Consider the following 14,687-nt stretch of genomic DNA (forward strand, 5'->3'; position numbering starts at 1 on the left):
AATTCTACTTAATTGTTTTTGCTCTAAGTGCTAAATACACAATTTCTAATTAATTTAAATTTAAATTTTATTTTATCTTCACGATTTATTCTAAAATGAAAAATGACTAGCATATTTAAATATATACGAGTATAAACAACAAATCATCCAAGCAAGTTGTTGATCCAACTAATTAAGACTTGTTCGATCAATTAATCATCTTCAGTTTAGCAGTAGAAATTAGTTATTGCAGAAGAAGTTAAATGGAAGGTTTGGAGTGGAATATTTAGTGGACAAGATTGCAGAGGCAACAATAGTATTAGCAGCCTCTGTGTAATGCACTCCATCCCAACTCACGTACGGCCCCGCACCTTCCTCACATAGGTCGAACCCTGCATCCCGACACTTTTTCTTTGGATCGAAGTTGTAAGGCACTCCACCATGTCCACAACATGCCATCAATGGATTCGTTATACCTAAATATTGCCAACAACTTTTTTTTCATATATTCGATTTTGGATATATATTTTGTTCACTGCTAGTTATATTTTGTATGATGATGACTCACTCACCGTAGGTAGATGAGTTTGCAATGAGATTGTACTTCATAGAGTAGACATCCACGTAGACAATAGTCACGTTTTTCATATGATCGCGCAGTTGTTGGCAAAGATGGCGCAATTGGGAGTTGAACGCTTTGGAAGCTTCGTTCATGGAGGCGATGCAACCGTATTGGTCTACTTGGGAGGCGTTTGGTTTAAGTGATCCGAGTTTTTCAGGCAGGCAGCCTAGCGGCCCGGTGTTGTGCACCCACAAATTCTTCCCACCGAGTCTGTATATGGCCTATATTGCAATGTACAATGAACTCACATACTATCCGTTTTGTTGAAAAAAATTACTAATAAAAAGAAAAAAAATATAGAGTAGTTGGCTCTTACAATTTTACTCTTATAATTACAAATATAACAATCACACTCTCCTCTTAGTGGTGAACTGATCACAGTTTTTGTCTTCAATTCAGAATCAGAAAGCTTATTAGTCGTGAATGATCCTATTTTGTCTATAGTCTATTAATTTACGACTAAGAAGCTTTATGATTATGAATTATCTAATTTTGTTGACAATTCACAACCCCGAAGTTTCTTCATTGTCAATTACCCAATTTGCCGGTGGTAGTTCATAAATCACGAAATCAACATTGTTTTGTATACCATTTACAACCACAAAGCTTATACTTGCGAACAAGGCTAGCTAATACACAAGTTAAGGTTGAAATACTCGTACTTTAACCCAAAAATAACTAATTTCATAACTTATTCACTATTTCATGGAGTATTTTTAATTAGAATAATAGTCATTTAAATCATGAAGTTTGGTCAAATTCTAGTCTGTCCAATTTTGAAATTAGAAGTAGGAGTATTATATTGTGAACTTTTAAATTTTCTCAATTGTTTCATCCATGCATAAATTAACGTTTGTTGATGATGTTAAAAGCGACAATATTTCAATAAAATAAGAAGAGAAATTAGACAATAAAGGAATACAATAAAACAAAGAATGTTTATAATGAAACATAATGATTTGAATATCATTAAAAGACAAACATTTTGTGCATGAATGAGACAATTAAAAAAAATTGAAACTTAGTGATGTAATCTTCTAACTTCAAAGTTCATGGGACAGACTAGAGTTTAACCAGAATTCATTATTTAAATAGTTATTAGTAACCCTTTTAATTATAATAGCAAAATAGATACTGTATTTGATAGCTTACCAACATAGCCTCCTTAATCTCTGAGATGAATGAAGGGATCTTTTGGAGAACTTGGTCGTACGGAAAGTTGTTGAATGCAGCCGTGAGATCATTCTGGCCTATGTCGATCATGTAGAGGGCGTTTTTGAATCCATCTTCAGCTACACGTGCTTTGGAATGGCGGCGGAGAATGAGAGTGTGATTTCGGAAACGTGTGAATTGATGAATTTGAATGTTCAAACTGAATGGAACGTGCTTAGGGAGAGTGGCTGCGCCTCCAATCGCGAAATTTGCTCCGTTCCAGAAATCTGCCTCCAATGATTCCAGACAAGGACTCAGGTATTTTGATTTCACATTTTCACCTGTGTTTTTAGATTTGTGAGACTATTTTCCATAGAACGAAAGAATATGCTAATTTGATGATTTTAGTAGAAATTTAAGGAAAAAAAAATATAAGCCACTATTAGTAGCTTACAAAGGAAGTCAATGATGAGGCGGCCGTCACACAGGCGACCGATGGGGCGATGAAAGAAGGCGCGGCCGTCGGGATATCCGAAATCGTGTCCCACGGCCGCAGAAAGGCCGCCGGTGTCTGAATTCGAATCGCCGAAGTTGAATATCACTGGTTTCCGCTTACTGCACTGTGAAGCAGCCAGCATTGATAATGTGATCACACATGCTATGAATATGCCATTTTTGGATTTCATCTCTTTTACTTTGTTCTTATGAGAAATGGAAGACCTTAATATATAGAGAGAGGAGCAAATTGCATTTGTTACAAATTACTACTACTATATGGTTAGATGGGAACGTGACACCTTCTCCCAATAATCAATATGGTTGTCACTATGCAGGGGACGAATATTGCATTTTCTCTTAAACGACTAATTAATTCATAGTATAAATCTCAATCTGTTTGCTATTATAAGTTGATGGTCACAAACCTAAATATGGAAGAATATCCACCAACGCAAACTCTGTTTCATTTTCTTGAAAAAAAAACAAGGTTATTTCCTCATCCCTTTGTGTTTTTATTTTATGGTCTTGGTGCTTTTTGGGTCGTTGGAAGAAGGTCTTGAGTTGTCGTGATCACGTGTGTCTCGGATTTCACATATCCATCGGGAAGACTATTAAACAACGGATCGCATGTCAGGCTAGGGCCGGGGCCGGGCAGTAGTCTTTTTTCTCAAATAGGTTTGAATTGCAGTGGGTGGGTTATCAGTGTGATTTATATGGAACACACGATTAACCATTATCTTATTAGGAAAATGAATTTGATTAAAAATTTAAAAATGGAATATAGCCCAAATAAAATGGGCCTGGTTTTAGAAAGGTGGATGCAGCCCAAAAAAGAAAAAAAAGAACCAAAAAAGAGGCGCCATCGTGATTACTAGTTTTAATTATAAAACCTTTTTATTTTATCGTCCTATCTCCTAAATAAAAATTTTTTAAAAAATAAGTTTTAATACATAACACTATTGATAAAATAAGAAAGGAAGAAAATTATATATACTACTATCAGCACTGCTAATGGATGTTGTGGTTCATAATTTTAAGGAATATGCTTTCAAAAGAAATACTAGTTCATATTTTCAAGGAAAGAAGGGAGTATATAATTCTTGACTACCCAGTTTATTCTAACATGACTTTTGACTATAGCATATGGATGCATTCCATATGAGTATCAAGTACTATAAAGTTGAGTGGCTAATGTGTATAATCTTTGAATTTTTTTAATATTTTTTTTGAAATGGCACTAATAATGGGCCTGATTTTGAAGAGAGGTTCCAGCTCAAAACATGAAAAAAGAAATGCGGTGAACGTGGATCGAACACGTGACCTTCAGATCCCAACTGAGCTATCCCCGCAATTTGAGTTTTAATTTAAATTACGTGTACATGTATGAGTTTGATCAAAGTGCTAAAAACGATTTCTTAATTTTTTAATATAATTCTTGACTACTCAATTCAGATCTAAACTGAAAAATTACTATAGAATATTTATATATAAGTATATGAATTACCAAATCACACAAGCAAGAACATGATCCAAATCAATTTAGCTACATAATTGTAGTAGTATTAATTAGACATTAGTTATTGCAGAAGAAGTTAAATGGAAGGTTTGGAGTGGAATATTTAGTAGATAAGATTGCAGAGGCAACAATGTTATTTGCAGCCTCTGTGTAGTGCACTCCATCCCAACTCACGTACGGCCCTTCCCCTTCCTTGCACAGGTCGAACCCTGCATCGATATCCCGACACCTTTTCTCTGGATCGAAGTTGTAAGGCGCTCCACCATTTCCGCAACATGCCATCAATGGATTCTTCATACCTAAATAATGGCAACATTTGTATTTCAGATATTTTACTCTCAATGATAGTTATATGTATGATTATGAGTCACTCACCATAGGTGGAAGAATTTGAAATGAGATTGTATTTGGCAGTGTATACATCCACGTAGACGATGGTCGTGTTTTCCATCTGATCGCGTAGTTGTTGGCAAAGATCACGCAGTTGGGAGTTGAATGTTTTGGCGGCTTCATTCATGGAGGCGATGCAGCCATATTGGTCTACTTGGGAGGCATTTGGTTTGAGTGACGCGAGATTTTCAGGCAGGCAGCCTAACGGCCCCGTGTTGTGCACCCACAAGTTCTTCCCACCGAGTAGGTGTATGATCTATATTGTAACACAGAGTGAACTCACAAAATATTCATTTTTCTATTGTAACTTATTTTTGAATAAGCACCCAATAAAATGAAGAAAAAAAACTATTGCAATTTTACTCTTGTTATTATTACAATAATATGGAGTATTGCAAATTTACAATCACACTCCCTAGTTGTGAATTGAACATATTTTGTTCATCAATTCAGAATTACAAAGCTTATTTAGTAGTGAATTATTCCTTTGCCTATAATTTATGACAAAGAAGCTTTGTGCTTCTGAATCATCTAATTTTGTCGACAACAACACGAAATTTCTTCTTCGCCAATTACCCACAACCACGAAGCTTTTAATCATGAACAACGCCAATACACATAAATTGAGGTTGAAATAGTGCTTTTTAAATAGTAAATGTATATATACATCTAAAACTAGCCTCCCTAATATAAAAACAAGTCTAGTAGTAATTGTCATGCAAAGTCATGGTGAGAGTGGTGTTTGCTTACCCACATAGCCTCCTGAATCTCTGAGATGAAAGAAGGGATCCTTTGAAGAACTTGGTCGTACGGAACGTTGTAAAATACACCGGTGAGATCATTTTGGCCTATATCGATCATGTAGAGGGCGTTCTTGAATCCGTCTTCTCCCACAAAATTCTTGTAACCTAGCTTCTCCAAAACCCATTAATAGAAAAATCAATATCATCAAAGCTGGATCAGTAGCATTCGCATGTAATAGTAAATTATTGAAGTCATACATAACAAGATAAGAAATTAAGAATTTGCATATGGTGTTATGTACAACATATATAGTAGTAGTAATCTGAAATCGATTGTAATTAATGTTGCAAGTTTAGACCTTGGGATTGGAGGCGGAGAGAGTGATTATGGAAGAGTCTGAATTGACGAATTTGAATGTTCAAATTGAATGCAACGTTTTTAGGGAGAGTGGCTGAGCCAACAATTGCGAAATTTGCTCCATTTGAGAAATCTGCCTCCAATGATTCCAGATAAGGACTCAGATAATTTGACTTCACATTTTCGCCTGTGTTTTAATTTTCAGCAACATTAAAATATTGGAGCTAATATTACTATGCAAGTAGGTTATCACGACCATAATAGTATATGCAAGTTGTCATGAATAGAGAAAGAGAATCTGGTCACGTAAAGCAAGAATCTGGCCGATCCATACATTTGTAGTAATACAAACACCCCAGGAATCTTGAGTAATTAAAATTCAAAGTGGGCCTAATTTTTAGTTTGAGAGTTAAGATTTTAAAAGGACAGTTTTATGCTATTTGAGGGTTCCTGTACAGTAAAATACTAAAGTCACATTTATGGATGACACGGATTTTAATTATAAATTACTAAAGTAAGAGAGAGAAGAAAAAAATAGGTAAAGTATGAGAAAAAATTTCAATAAATGACACTATTTTTCTTGGACACCTGAATTGGCAAAATGAGACTATTTTTCATGGACTTAGGGAACATAATGATTCGATGATTTTAATAGAAAAGACAAACTTTAGCTTGGTGGGAGGTTAAGCCACTATTATTAGTAGCTTACAAAGGAAGTCGATGATGAGGCGGCCGTCACACAGGCGACCGGTGGGGCGATGAAAGAAGGCGCGGCCATCGGGATATCCGAACTCGTGTCCCATGGCTGCAGCAAAGCCGCCGGTGTCTGAATTCGAATCGCCAACGTTGAATATAACTGGATTCCTGGTGCACTGTGAAGCAGCATCAAACACCAGCATTGAAAATGTGATACAAGCTATGAACATGCCATTTTTGGATTTCATGTTTAAGTTTGTTGTTATGAGAAATGAAAATTTGTGACCTTAGCATTTAGAGAGGGGAGCAAATTGCATTTTACTAAATTGTTAAATGGGAACGTGAAAATTGTTTAATGGGAACGTGACAATTTTTAAATGGGAATGTGACAACTATCTCCCAACGTGGTTGTCATTATGTAGGGGGCGAACTAATGCATATAAAATCTTAATCTATTTGCTATTTTTATTTCAGTTGTCAGATATACACCACCATTTTTGCTCATTTATTAGTGGGTGTTGATAGACCTAAATCTGGAAGAATCTAGCAAACCAAACTCTGTTTCCTTTTTCTTGAAAAAACAAGGTTATTTCGAAATTACTTTTGTGTTCTTATTTTATAGTCATGCGTAGTTGATTGAGTCGGACTCGACTTATATTGTTCAAGTTCTTTCTTCTGTGTCTTATAGTATCTTGTTAATTTTCTGGGTCGTTGGAAGGAGGTCTTGAGTTGCCTTGATCACGTGTGAGTTCGGATATCATGTATTTATCGGGTAATCCGTAATAGTGTGAGATGCTTTTGAATTAAATGTTGCCTTCGATTCTGCAGCATCTAATGTATTTGATGTACATAATGACACACATTTGACATTCCAGCAACACAAACACAATAACAAATGTAAACATACCATTCAAATATATTTACAGTCACAGGCATACTATTAGATTAATTGGACGAATTGGATTACTGTTTATAGAATATTTCTTTTCTATAGAATATTTATATATAAGAGTACTATCAATTACCAAATCACACAAGCAAGAACATGATCCAACTATGTTCAACTAATCATCATCAATTTATCTACGTAATTGTAGTAGTATAAATTAGACATTAGTTATTGCAGAAGAAGTTAAATGGAAGGTTTGGAGTGGAATATTTAGTAGATAAGATTGCAGAGGCAACAATGTTATTTGCAGCCTCTGTGTAGTGCACTCCATCCCAACTCACGTACGGCCCTTCCCCTTCCTTGCACAGGTCGAACCCTGCATCCCGACACTTTTTATTTGGATCGAAGTTGTAAGGCGCTCCACCATGTCCGCAACATGCCATCAATGGATTCTTCATACCTAAATATTGGCAACAGTTGTATTTTATACATTTCGATTTTCAGATATTTTGCTCAATGCTAGTTATATGTATGATTATGAGTCACTCACCGTAGGTGGAAGAATTTGCAATGAGACTGTATTTTATAGAGTATACATCCACATAGACGATGGTCATGTTTTTCATCTGATCGCGTAGTTGTTGGCAAAGATCGCGCAGTTGGGAGTTGAATGCTTTGGACGCTTCATTCATGGAGGCGATGCAGCCGTATTGGTCTACTTGGGAGGCGTTTGGTTTTAGTGACCCGAGTTTTTCAGGCAGGCAGCCTAACGGCCCCGTGTTATGCATCCACAAGTTCTTTCCACCGAGTAGGTATATGCCCTATATTGTAACGTACAGTGAACTCACATAATATTCATTTTGTAATTCTTTTTAAATAAGCACCCAATAACATGTAAAAATTAGAGTAGTTGACTCTTACAATTTTCAATCACTCTCTCCCTAATTGTGAATTGAACATATTTTGTCCTTCAATTCAGAATCAAAAAGCTTAATAGTAGGGGTAGCAAATCGTGCGTGTTGTGTCGTTATCATGTCGACACGATAATAATAAACACGAACACGACCTGTTAAGAAAACTCCAAACACGAACGCGAACACGACCCGCTACCCTCAGACATGAACACGACATGAACCTGTTAAGAAAACTCCAAACACGAACGCGAACACGACCCGCTACCCTCAGACATGAACACGACATGAACCCATTAACGACACGAACTCATTAACGACACGAACCACTTTGGGTCAACACGACACGATAACAACACATATATGACACGATACAATAATGACACTATAATAATAAAATTATAATATATTAATAGTATTTATAATATTAAAATTTTAAATTTAATATTATTTCTAATATTAAATTTTAAATTTTAAAATAAATAAAATAATAATATTATTATAATATATTAATATTATTTCTTAACGTGTAACACGAACACGACACGAAGTTTTCGTGTCGTTATCGTGTCGACACGATAAGGACACGAACCCAATAAGCTTTGGCATATACCCATTAATTTCGTGCGGGTTCGTGTCGTGTTATCGTGTCGTGCCAAAAATTGTCAGCCCTACTTAATAGTAGTGAATTATCCTATTTTAGCTGTAATTCATGATTAAGAGGCTTTGTACTTCTGAACATTGGAGTATAATTTTGTCGACAATTCACAACACGAAATTTCTTTGTCACCAACTACCCAATTTGCCTGTGAATCATCATTGTTTTGCCTACAAATCACAACCACGAAGCTTTTAATCATGAACAACGCCAATACATACATGAATTAAGGTTGAAATAGTACTTTAACCCAAAAATAAGTATACTTGGTATAACTCTTTTTATACCCTTTTCACTATTTCATATTTTAAAAAAGTACTGTATGAATTTTGGTATTATAAATACGTATACATTATAAAACTAGCCACCCCAATAAAAACAATTGTCTAGTGATTGTCATGCAAATTAAGTCATGGTGAGAGTGGTGTTTGCTTACCCACATTGCCTCCTTAATCTCTGAGATGAATGTAGGGATCTTTTGAATAACTTGGTCGTACGGAACGTTGTTGAATGCAGCGGTGAGATCATTTTGGCCTATATCGATCATGTACAGGGCGTTCTTGAATCCATCTTCTCCCACAAGATTCTTGTAACCTTCTCCAAAACCCATTAATAGAAAAATCAATATATCAAAGGTCATTAGCATAATTATAAGATAGTGCACATAATAAGAATTTAAGAATTTGCATGGTGTTATGTATAAATATAATCTGAAATCAGTTGTAAATAACGTTGCAAGTTTAGACCTTGGGATTGGAGGCGGAGAGAGTGATTATGGAAGCGTCTGAATTGAAGAATTTGTATGTTCAAACTGAATGCAACGTATTTAGGGAGAGTGGCTGAGCCAGCGATTGCGAAATTTGCTCCATTTGAGAAATCTGCTTCCAATGATTCCAGATAAGGACTCAAATAATTTGACTTCACATTTTCGCCTGTGTTTTAAATTTCAGAAACATGGAGTATACAAACAACATTAAAACATTGGAGCTATATAATATATCACGAGCATAATAGTATATGCAAGTTGTCATGAATAGAGAAAAAGAATCTGATCACGTAAAGCAAGAAGCTGTCTTTCACGGGCACACAAAACTCGCCCATCCATAACAAAGACCCCAGGAATCTTGAGTAATTAAAATTCAAAGTGTGGGCCTAATTTTTTTGTTTGAGAATTCAAATTTTAAAAAGGACAGTTTTATGCTATTTGCACCTGACGATGATGGTTACTCTGCAGTAAAATAAATGTCCCTACATCCACACAAAAAGTCTCATTTGTGGATGACACAAATTTTAATGATACATTAGTAAAGTAAAAGAGAGAAAAAAAAGTGGGTAAAGTATATGGAAAATTTTCTATTTTTATATGAGACTATTTTTCGTGGACACCCTAAATGACAAAATGAAACTATTTTCATGGACGGAGAGAGTATGATAATTTTAATAGAAAAGACAAACTTAAGCTTGGTGGGAGCTTAAGCGAATATTAGTAGTAGCTTACAAAGGAAGTCGATGATGAGGCGACCGTCACACAGGCGACCAGTGGGGCGATGAAAGAAGGCGCGGCCGTCGGGATATCCAAACTCGTATCCCATGGCTGCAGCAAGGCCGCCGGTGTCTGAATTCGAATCGCCGAAGTTGAATATCACTGGTTTCCTGCTGCACTGTGAAGCAGCATCAAACACCAGCATTGAAAATGTGACACAAGCTATGAACATGCCATTTTTAGATTTCATCTTTAAGCTAGTTTGTTGTTATGAGAAATGAAAAATTGGGACCTTAGTATATATAGAGAAGAGCAAATTGCATTTGTACTAAATGGTTAAATGGGAACGTGACAACTATCTCCCAATATGGTTGTCATTATGTAGGGGGCGAATATTGCATTTTCTCTTAAATGGTGGGAGAAATGCGTCTTGGACTAATGCATATAAAATCTCAATCTATTTGCTATTTTCATGATCAGTTGACAGATATACACCACCATTTTTGCACATTTATTAGTGGATGGTGATAGGCCTATATATGGAAGAATCTAGCAATCCAAACTCTGTTTCATTTTCTAGAAAAAACAAGGTAATTTACAAATTCCTTTGTGTTTTTATTTTATGGTCATGGGTAGTGGATTGAGTCGGACTCGACTTATATTAGTATTCAAGTTCTTTCTTCTCTGTCTTATAGTAGTATCTTGGTATTTTTCGGGCCGTTGGAAGAAGGGCTTGAGTTGTCTTGATCACATGTAAGTTCGGATATCACGTATTTATCGGGAAGGCACGAAGGATTGCAGCGTCTCACTTTCTAGGACAGTCTTCTCTTTTCTATACTTTGTATGATCGAGTAGAGTCTTTTTAGATGCACTCTCTTCTCTTTTTAAACAAAATATACTATGACACATTCTCAACCTATGTGTTTTCACATTACAGATTGGTAATGTTTTATTTAAGATAAAGCACTAATTCGATGATGAATGGGCTGAACATTTATTTGGCACTCCACTATAATATCAGTAGTGACATATATGGAACACACGATTATCCATCATCTTATCATGAAAATGAATTTGATCCAAATTTATAAATGGAGAAATCAAGCTACAAACAGGTCTCTTTTCTACAGGCACAAAAAGGCAAGGGCAATATTTTCATAACAATAGGCAGAGATACACGTACTTTGAAACTTACATTAGGGAATATCATCCTTCTCTAGCACAAATTATGCATAAAAATGCAAAAGATAATATTTCTTCAGAGAATGTGTTTTCTAATGGGTATTGAACAGAGCAACGGCGTAGATAAGCATTACAGTGTGCTGACTAAAACTTGATTTTCTAAGTCAGAAGGCTGCATTTGAATTTGCCATCAGACAGGGTCAGCTTCTCTGCTTGTGTAACGACGTCTAGTGGAAGAGGACTGAAACTCCGGGATGGACCATAGAAATGAGGAAACGTATTGGACTCATCCACAGCTTCGTAGATCAAACCATTTCCAAGCTGCCACAGTTAATACTTGTCAGCCCATACTCACAAACATAGGACACAGCCGGAACTCTGCAAATGCATAGTTTGTATCATTGTACTATGCAATATATAGTACCTTTTTAGCATTTATTTTGAGTAGGTATAGATCCTCCTTAACATTCAAAAAAAAGTTTTGCAGAGTCGATTGGACCTGCAATTGAAAATATTACAAGGTGCAAAGTTAATTTCAATTATTGAGTATATAATTCTGAAACTGTAGTAGTCTAAGAAAAAGAGAGAGAGATTATGCATTACGAAAACTGGTACAACAGTAACTTAACAGGTAGCAAGCACATTATTGATAGGAAGATGAATCCTTTTCTAGTTTATTTTGCCAAAATCCATAATCTTGGCAAACTAATTTGGCAGAAAGACCTAATTTTGATAATTTCACTCTTCATTCTATGTGGATAAACTAAAATCAGCTCTATAACTTAATGCATCAACAATCCAGACAAGGTTAACAATAATAGATCATTAATATTGTGAATGAAGGTGATTTTACACACAGTAGATCTAAACAGAAATCCCCACAACTTCCAACGGAGTAGGCACTTTGAAGTACAATTACACAATTTTTATAAGCAATGGTTTAGGCTTAATCAAACAATCTCAGCAAATCATTCAAAATAACGAAAATCGTCTGCCAACTACTTTAAAAATTGCATTAATCACTTTATAAAACTCTGAAAAAACAAGTCAATAAGAAAGGCGAGGTTAGGTATCTGTGCACCTGATCGAGCTTGCTGAGATGAAAACAGCCAGTTGATTGATCGAGATTTCCACCGAAAGTAGCGCCGCTCCGCTGCAGCTCCTCCCATTCCTCGGCGGTGCTGATCCTGTACACAAATTCTTCGCCTTCTTCCAACCCCTCATTCGCAGCCATCTCGACCACCGATTTGTTGAAAATGCCTTCTTTTTTATTTATATCGATTGACGCTGACATTTTCACTTAAATAAAATTTCCTTACAATAGATAAATTAGAGGTGTCATTATTTTTTGAAGAAAATGTGTTATTTTACAGAGGGTAACGAAATTGTTCACTTCCGAAAATATTATTTTTATAGGTATTAATGCAGCTAATAGTTGTCAATTACTTTAACAAGAGCAATAACATTAATTTGCTATTTCAACTTGTTACAGTAACATATATCCATCAAAAAATGAATTAGATAAAACAAATAATTCATTATAAAAAAAAGTACATATAAAAGTGGAATATTGTAGTAGTAGTAGTAGTACATAGTGTGAGATGCTTTTGGATTAAATGCTGCGTTTGATTCTGCGGCATCTAATGTATTTGAGACACAATGACACACATTTGACATTCCAGCCACACAAAAACAATTAACAAATGTATGCATACGATTCAAATATATTTACAGTCACAGGCATACTATTAGGCATTAGCTAAGAGAAAACTCATTCCGCATAACAGTATGAGTGCTGCCAAATGTTTTCTCGCTGCTGTAGCACATGTAAAGGAACCCGTCGTCGTCCTTGGATGAATTGTACAAGGACTCGATCAAGCTTGCTGTGAAAACGAAGACAACGAAATAGGATAAGAAACCATCGACTTTCATACAGCTAATGTTCAAAGAATTAGGGAGGAGAGGAGTACTTGTTTGTGGTAATGTATCCTTCACAAATACAAAGAGAGCTTTCCCGGGATCCAGGCGGAGCCTTGCACCCAAAATGTGGATAAATTGGCCGACTGACATGTCACGAGGTACCAGGAATCTGTTGGAAGCACACATAAAAATGTAGGAGTAGAATTTTAGAAACACATAAACTCGTCAACTGCTAAAGAATGGCTGAAAAGAATACTCTCCAAATCTCCTCAAGCAAATAGTGTATAGAAATCGACTCTGCTAGCTATTTAAAATCAATTCTTGAAATGAGAAACACTCTCAAGGCACTGAATCTATGAAATCTAAGCATCGATAAATAATTTACAAGTTTGTATGTGTTTGTGTTGCAGAATTATAATTAAACCTCAAAGCCAGTGAAAATATGGAAAACAGTGGCTAACAAGGAATGAAAGACTTACTTCCTCTTCTCCATTTCAGGAAGGTCAGACTTAGAATATCTTTCCGCAACAACCTACAATATAGTCCACCAATCAAACAACAATATGGCAAAGCAAGTACATGACCAATACAAGGTGTAAGAAAGTCATCCATTTACCCAAATCATCTAAAGAATCTTAAAAATTCATAGCTAATACACAAGAGCAACTCAGTTTACAAGCAAGTTTCTTTTGATGATATTTGCCTTTTCTAAATTGCTTTAAACCAATAAATTTTGTCTATGAAACGAAATTTTAATTCATCCTAAATACAATCTTTCAACTCAACCTGAACTAAACTTCAAACGTACAATGAGTTAGTACAAGATAATACATCAAAAGCAAAACCTATCAAATAATGAAATCCTTTCTAACCATAAATTTATACTCCTAGTATCAGAGAGTCCTAAGAATTTTACCAAGGATGAGACCACAGTCTTTCTTTCAAGAGCCTATCAACTCAAAAAGTGGCAACGGTGATGTTTACTTAGCTCTTCTTCAATCATCTAGAGCTTCAGTCTCAAAACAAAGCATAACATGAAAACTCAAATCACACCAGTTTTATCAGAAGATGTCCAAACATAAAAGCAAACTCCGTGATCATGACATGACAAACACACACATATTGTAGGAATTTACACAATTTCTTCATCTATCAAGTCCGAGGATCTGAGTACACATTTTCAAATATGCGTCTAGAGCTTCAGGACTAAAGCAGAGGAAGAATCAACAAAATAAACTCAATAACTTAATCAAACGGCATCGATTTCAACTGTAAACTAGATAATGAAGCTTTGCATAATTAATCAATTCAAAAATTTCGTAACAAACTGAAAGTGTCAGAAAAATACATACAGGAACTCGATCGGGATATTTGGCGATGATATCCTGTGATTCTTCAGCCCTTTCGTCTGCAGGTAAAGATAGCCGTCAAATTTCCAGGAAACAAAAGAGGCGAAAATTGAGGTGCAGAGAGAAATTAAAGCAACGAACCGAAAGAAAACTGTTCCTTGAAAGACTGCATCTTGCCCATCCCGGTCTGTAGATGTGGCTTTGCTTCCGATCAGAATTTGGTGGGGAGAGAGGAAAAGGGGAAAGAGATCAAATGTTGAGTACTAATTGATTGAAGTCAGAATAGATAACATATAAAATAAACGATGTCGTGTTTGTGTATTCTTTGATTATTTATACGC

General features: G+C 35.6%; 5 protein-coding genes across 5 annotated transcripts; all 5 read right to left on the reverse strand.

Moving 5' to 3' along the window:
* Window positions 1–146: 146 nt before the first annotated feature.
* On the reverse strand, window positions 147–2,440 carry LOC125210427 (GDSL esterase/lipase LIP-4-like). The gene is made up of 4 exons (XM_048109986.2): window positions 2,208–2,440; window positions 1,754–2,094; window positions 552–822; window positions 147–455 (listed from the first exon to the last, which is right to left on the reverse strand). Exons 1-4 carry the CDS (start codon window positions 2,437–2,439, stop codon window positions 220–222), a joined length of 1,080 nt encoding a protein of 359 aa, XP_047965943.2. The 5' UTR covers window position 2,440; the 3' UTR covers window positions 147–219.
* A 1,378-nt stretch (window positions 2,441–3,818) lies between these two features.
* On the reverse strand, window positions 3,819–6,202 carry LOC125208919 (GDSL esterase/lipase LIP-4-like). Its single transcript, XM_048108447.2, has 5 exons — window positions 5,968–6,202; window positions 5,260–5,445; window positions 4,908–5,065; window positions 4,143–4,413; window positions 3,819–4,066 (listed from the first exon to the last, which is right to left on the reverse strand). The coding sequence occupies exons 1-5, from the start codon at window positions 6,200–6,202 to the stop codon at window positions 3,825–3,827; spliced, it is 1,092 nt and encodes a 363-aa protein (XP_047964404.2). The 3' UTR covers window positions 3,819–3,824.
* Window positions 6,203–6,843: 641 nt separating this feature from the next.
* On the reverse strand, window positions 6,844–10,205 carry LOC148930033 (GDSL esterase/lipase LIP-4-like). Its single transcript, XM_089067620.1, has 5 exons — window positions 9,911–10,205; window positions 9,159–9,344; window positions 8,849–9,006; window positions 7,394–7,664; window positions 6,844–7,303 (listed from the first exon to the last, which is right to left on the reverse strand). The coding sequence occupies exons 1-5, from the start codon at window positions 10,143–10,145 to the stop codon at window positions 7,068–7,070; spliced, it is 1,086 nt and encodes a 361-aa protein (XP_088923746.1). The 5' UTR covers window positions 10,146–10,205; the 3' UTR covers window positions 6,844–7,067.
* An 810-nt stretch (window positions 10,206–11,015) lies between these two features.
* LOC125214907 (dihydroorotate dehydrogenase) lies at window positions 11,016–12,349 on the reverse strand. Its single transcript, XM_048116126.2, has 3 exons — window positions 12,159–12,349; window positions 11,502–11,576; window positions 11,016–11,398 (listed from the first exon to the last, which is right to left on the reverse strand). Exons 1-3 carry the CDS (start codon window positions 12,309–12,311, stop codon window positions 11,237–11,239), a joined length of 390 nt encoding a protein of 129 aa, XP_047972083.2. The 5' UTR covers window positions 12,312–12,349; the 3' UTR covers window positions 11,016–11,236.
* Window positions 12,350–12,611: 262 nt separating this feature from the next.
* APG8H (Ubiquitin-like superfamily protein) lies at window positions 12,612–14,647 on the reverse strand. The gene is made up of 5 exons (XM_048116127.2): window positions 14,488–14,647; window positions 14,350–14,405; window positions 13,477–13,529; window positions 13,048–13,166; window positions 12,612–12,960 (listed from the first exon to the last, which is right to left on the reverse strand). The coding sequence occupies exons 1-5, from the start codon at window positions 14,525–14,527 to the stop codon at window positions 12,833–12,835; spliced, it is 396 nt and encodes a 131-aa protein (XP_047972084.1). The 5' UTR covers window positions 14,528–14,647; the 3' UTR covers window positions 12,612–12,832.
* Between the last annotated feature and the right edge of the window lie 40 nt (window positions 14,648–14,687).

Source organism: Salvia hispanica, chromosome 3, assembly GCF_029641045.1.
Source record: "Salvia hispanica isolate PSC_SH4W2 chromosome 3, Shi_PSC_v1, whole genome shotgun sequence".
NCBI classification, from domain to species: Eukaryota; Viridiplantae; Streptophyta; class Magnoliopsida; order Lamiales; family Lamiaceae; genus Salvia; species Salvia hispanica.

What these genes read in the sequence shown, in the direction of transcription:
- LOC125214907 (XM_048116126.2), bottom strand. Translation starts at nt 12,311, where the DNA reads ATGGCTGCGAATGAGGGGTTGGAAGAAGGCGAAGAATTTGTGTACAGG. An exon ending in ATCTCAGCAAGCTCGATCAG is followed by an intron (nt 11,577 to 12,158) that starts GTGCACAGATAC and finishes TTTCAATTGCAG; the next exon opens with GTCCAATCGACTCTGCAAAA. An exon ending in TCAAAATAAATGCTAAAAAG is followed by an intron (nt 11,399 to 11,501) that starts GTACTATATATT and finishes TAACTGTGGCAG; the next exon opens with CTTGGAAATGGTTTGATCTA.
- LOC148930033 (XM_089067620.1), bottom strand. Translation starts at nt 10,145, where the DNA reads ATGAAATCTAAAAATGGCATGTTCATAGCTTGTGTCACATTTTCAATG. An exon ending in CCTCATCATCGACTTCCTTT is followed by an intron (nt 9,345 to 9,910) that starts GTAAGCTACTAC and finishes TTTAAAACACAG; the next exon opens with GCGAAAATGTGAAGTCAAAT. An exon ending in AGATTAAGGAGGCAATGTGG is followed by an intron (nt 7,665 to 8,848) that starts GTAAGCAAACAC and finishes GTTACAATATAG; the next exon opens with GGCATATACCTACTCGGTGG.
- LOC125208919 (XM_048108447.2), bottom strand. Translation starts at nt 6,202, where the DNA reads ATGAAATCCAAAAATGGCATGTTCATAGCTTGTATCACATTTTCAATG. An exon ending in CCTCATCATCGACTTCCTTT is followed by an intron (nt 5,446 to 5,967) that starts GTAAGCTACTAA and finishes ATTAAAACACAG; the next exon opens with GCGAAAATGTGAAGTCAAAT. An exon ending in TTCAAATTCTTCCACCTATG is followed by an intron (nt 4,067 to 4,142) that starts GTGAGTGACTCA and finishes GCCATTATTTAG; the next exon opens with GTATGAAGAATCCATTGATG.
- APG8H (XM_048116127.2), bottom strand. Translation starts at nt 14,527, where the DNA reads ATGGGCAAGATGCAGTCTTTCAAGGAACAGTTTTCTTTCG. An exon ending in CAAGGAACAGTTTTCTTTCG is followed by an intron (nt 14,406 to 14,487) that starts GTTCGTTGCTTT and finishes CTTTACCTGCAG; the next exon opens with ACGAAAGGGCTGAAGAATCA. An exon ending in CCTGAAATGGAGAAGAGGAA is followed by an intron (nt 13,167 to 13,476) that starts GTAAGTCTTTCA and finishes TGCTTCCAACAG; the next exon opens with ATTCCTGGTACCTCGTGACA.
- LOC125210427 (XM_048109986.2), bottom strand. Translation starts at nt 2,439, where the DNA reads ATGAAATCCAAAAATGGCATATTCATAGCATGTGTGATCACATTATCA. An exon ending in CCTCATCATTGACTTCCTTT is followed by an intron (nt 2,095 to 2,207) that starts GTAAGCTACTAA and finishes CTAAAAACACAG; the next exon opens with GTGAAAATGTGAAATCAAAA. An exon ending in TGCAAACTCATCTACCTACG is followed by an intron (nt 456 to 551) that starts GTGAGTGAGTCA and finishes GGCAATATTTAG; the next exon opens with GTATAACGAATCCATTGATG.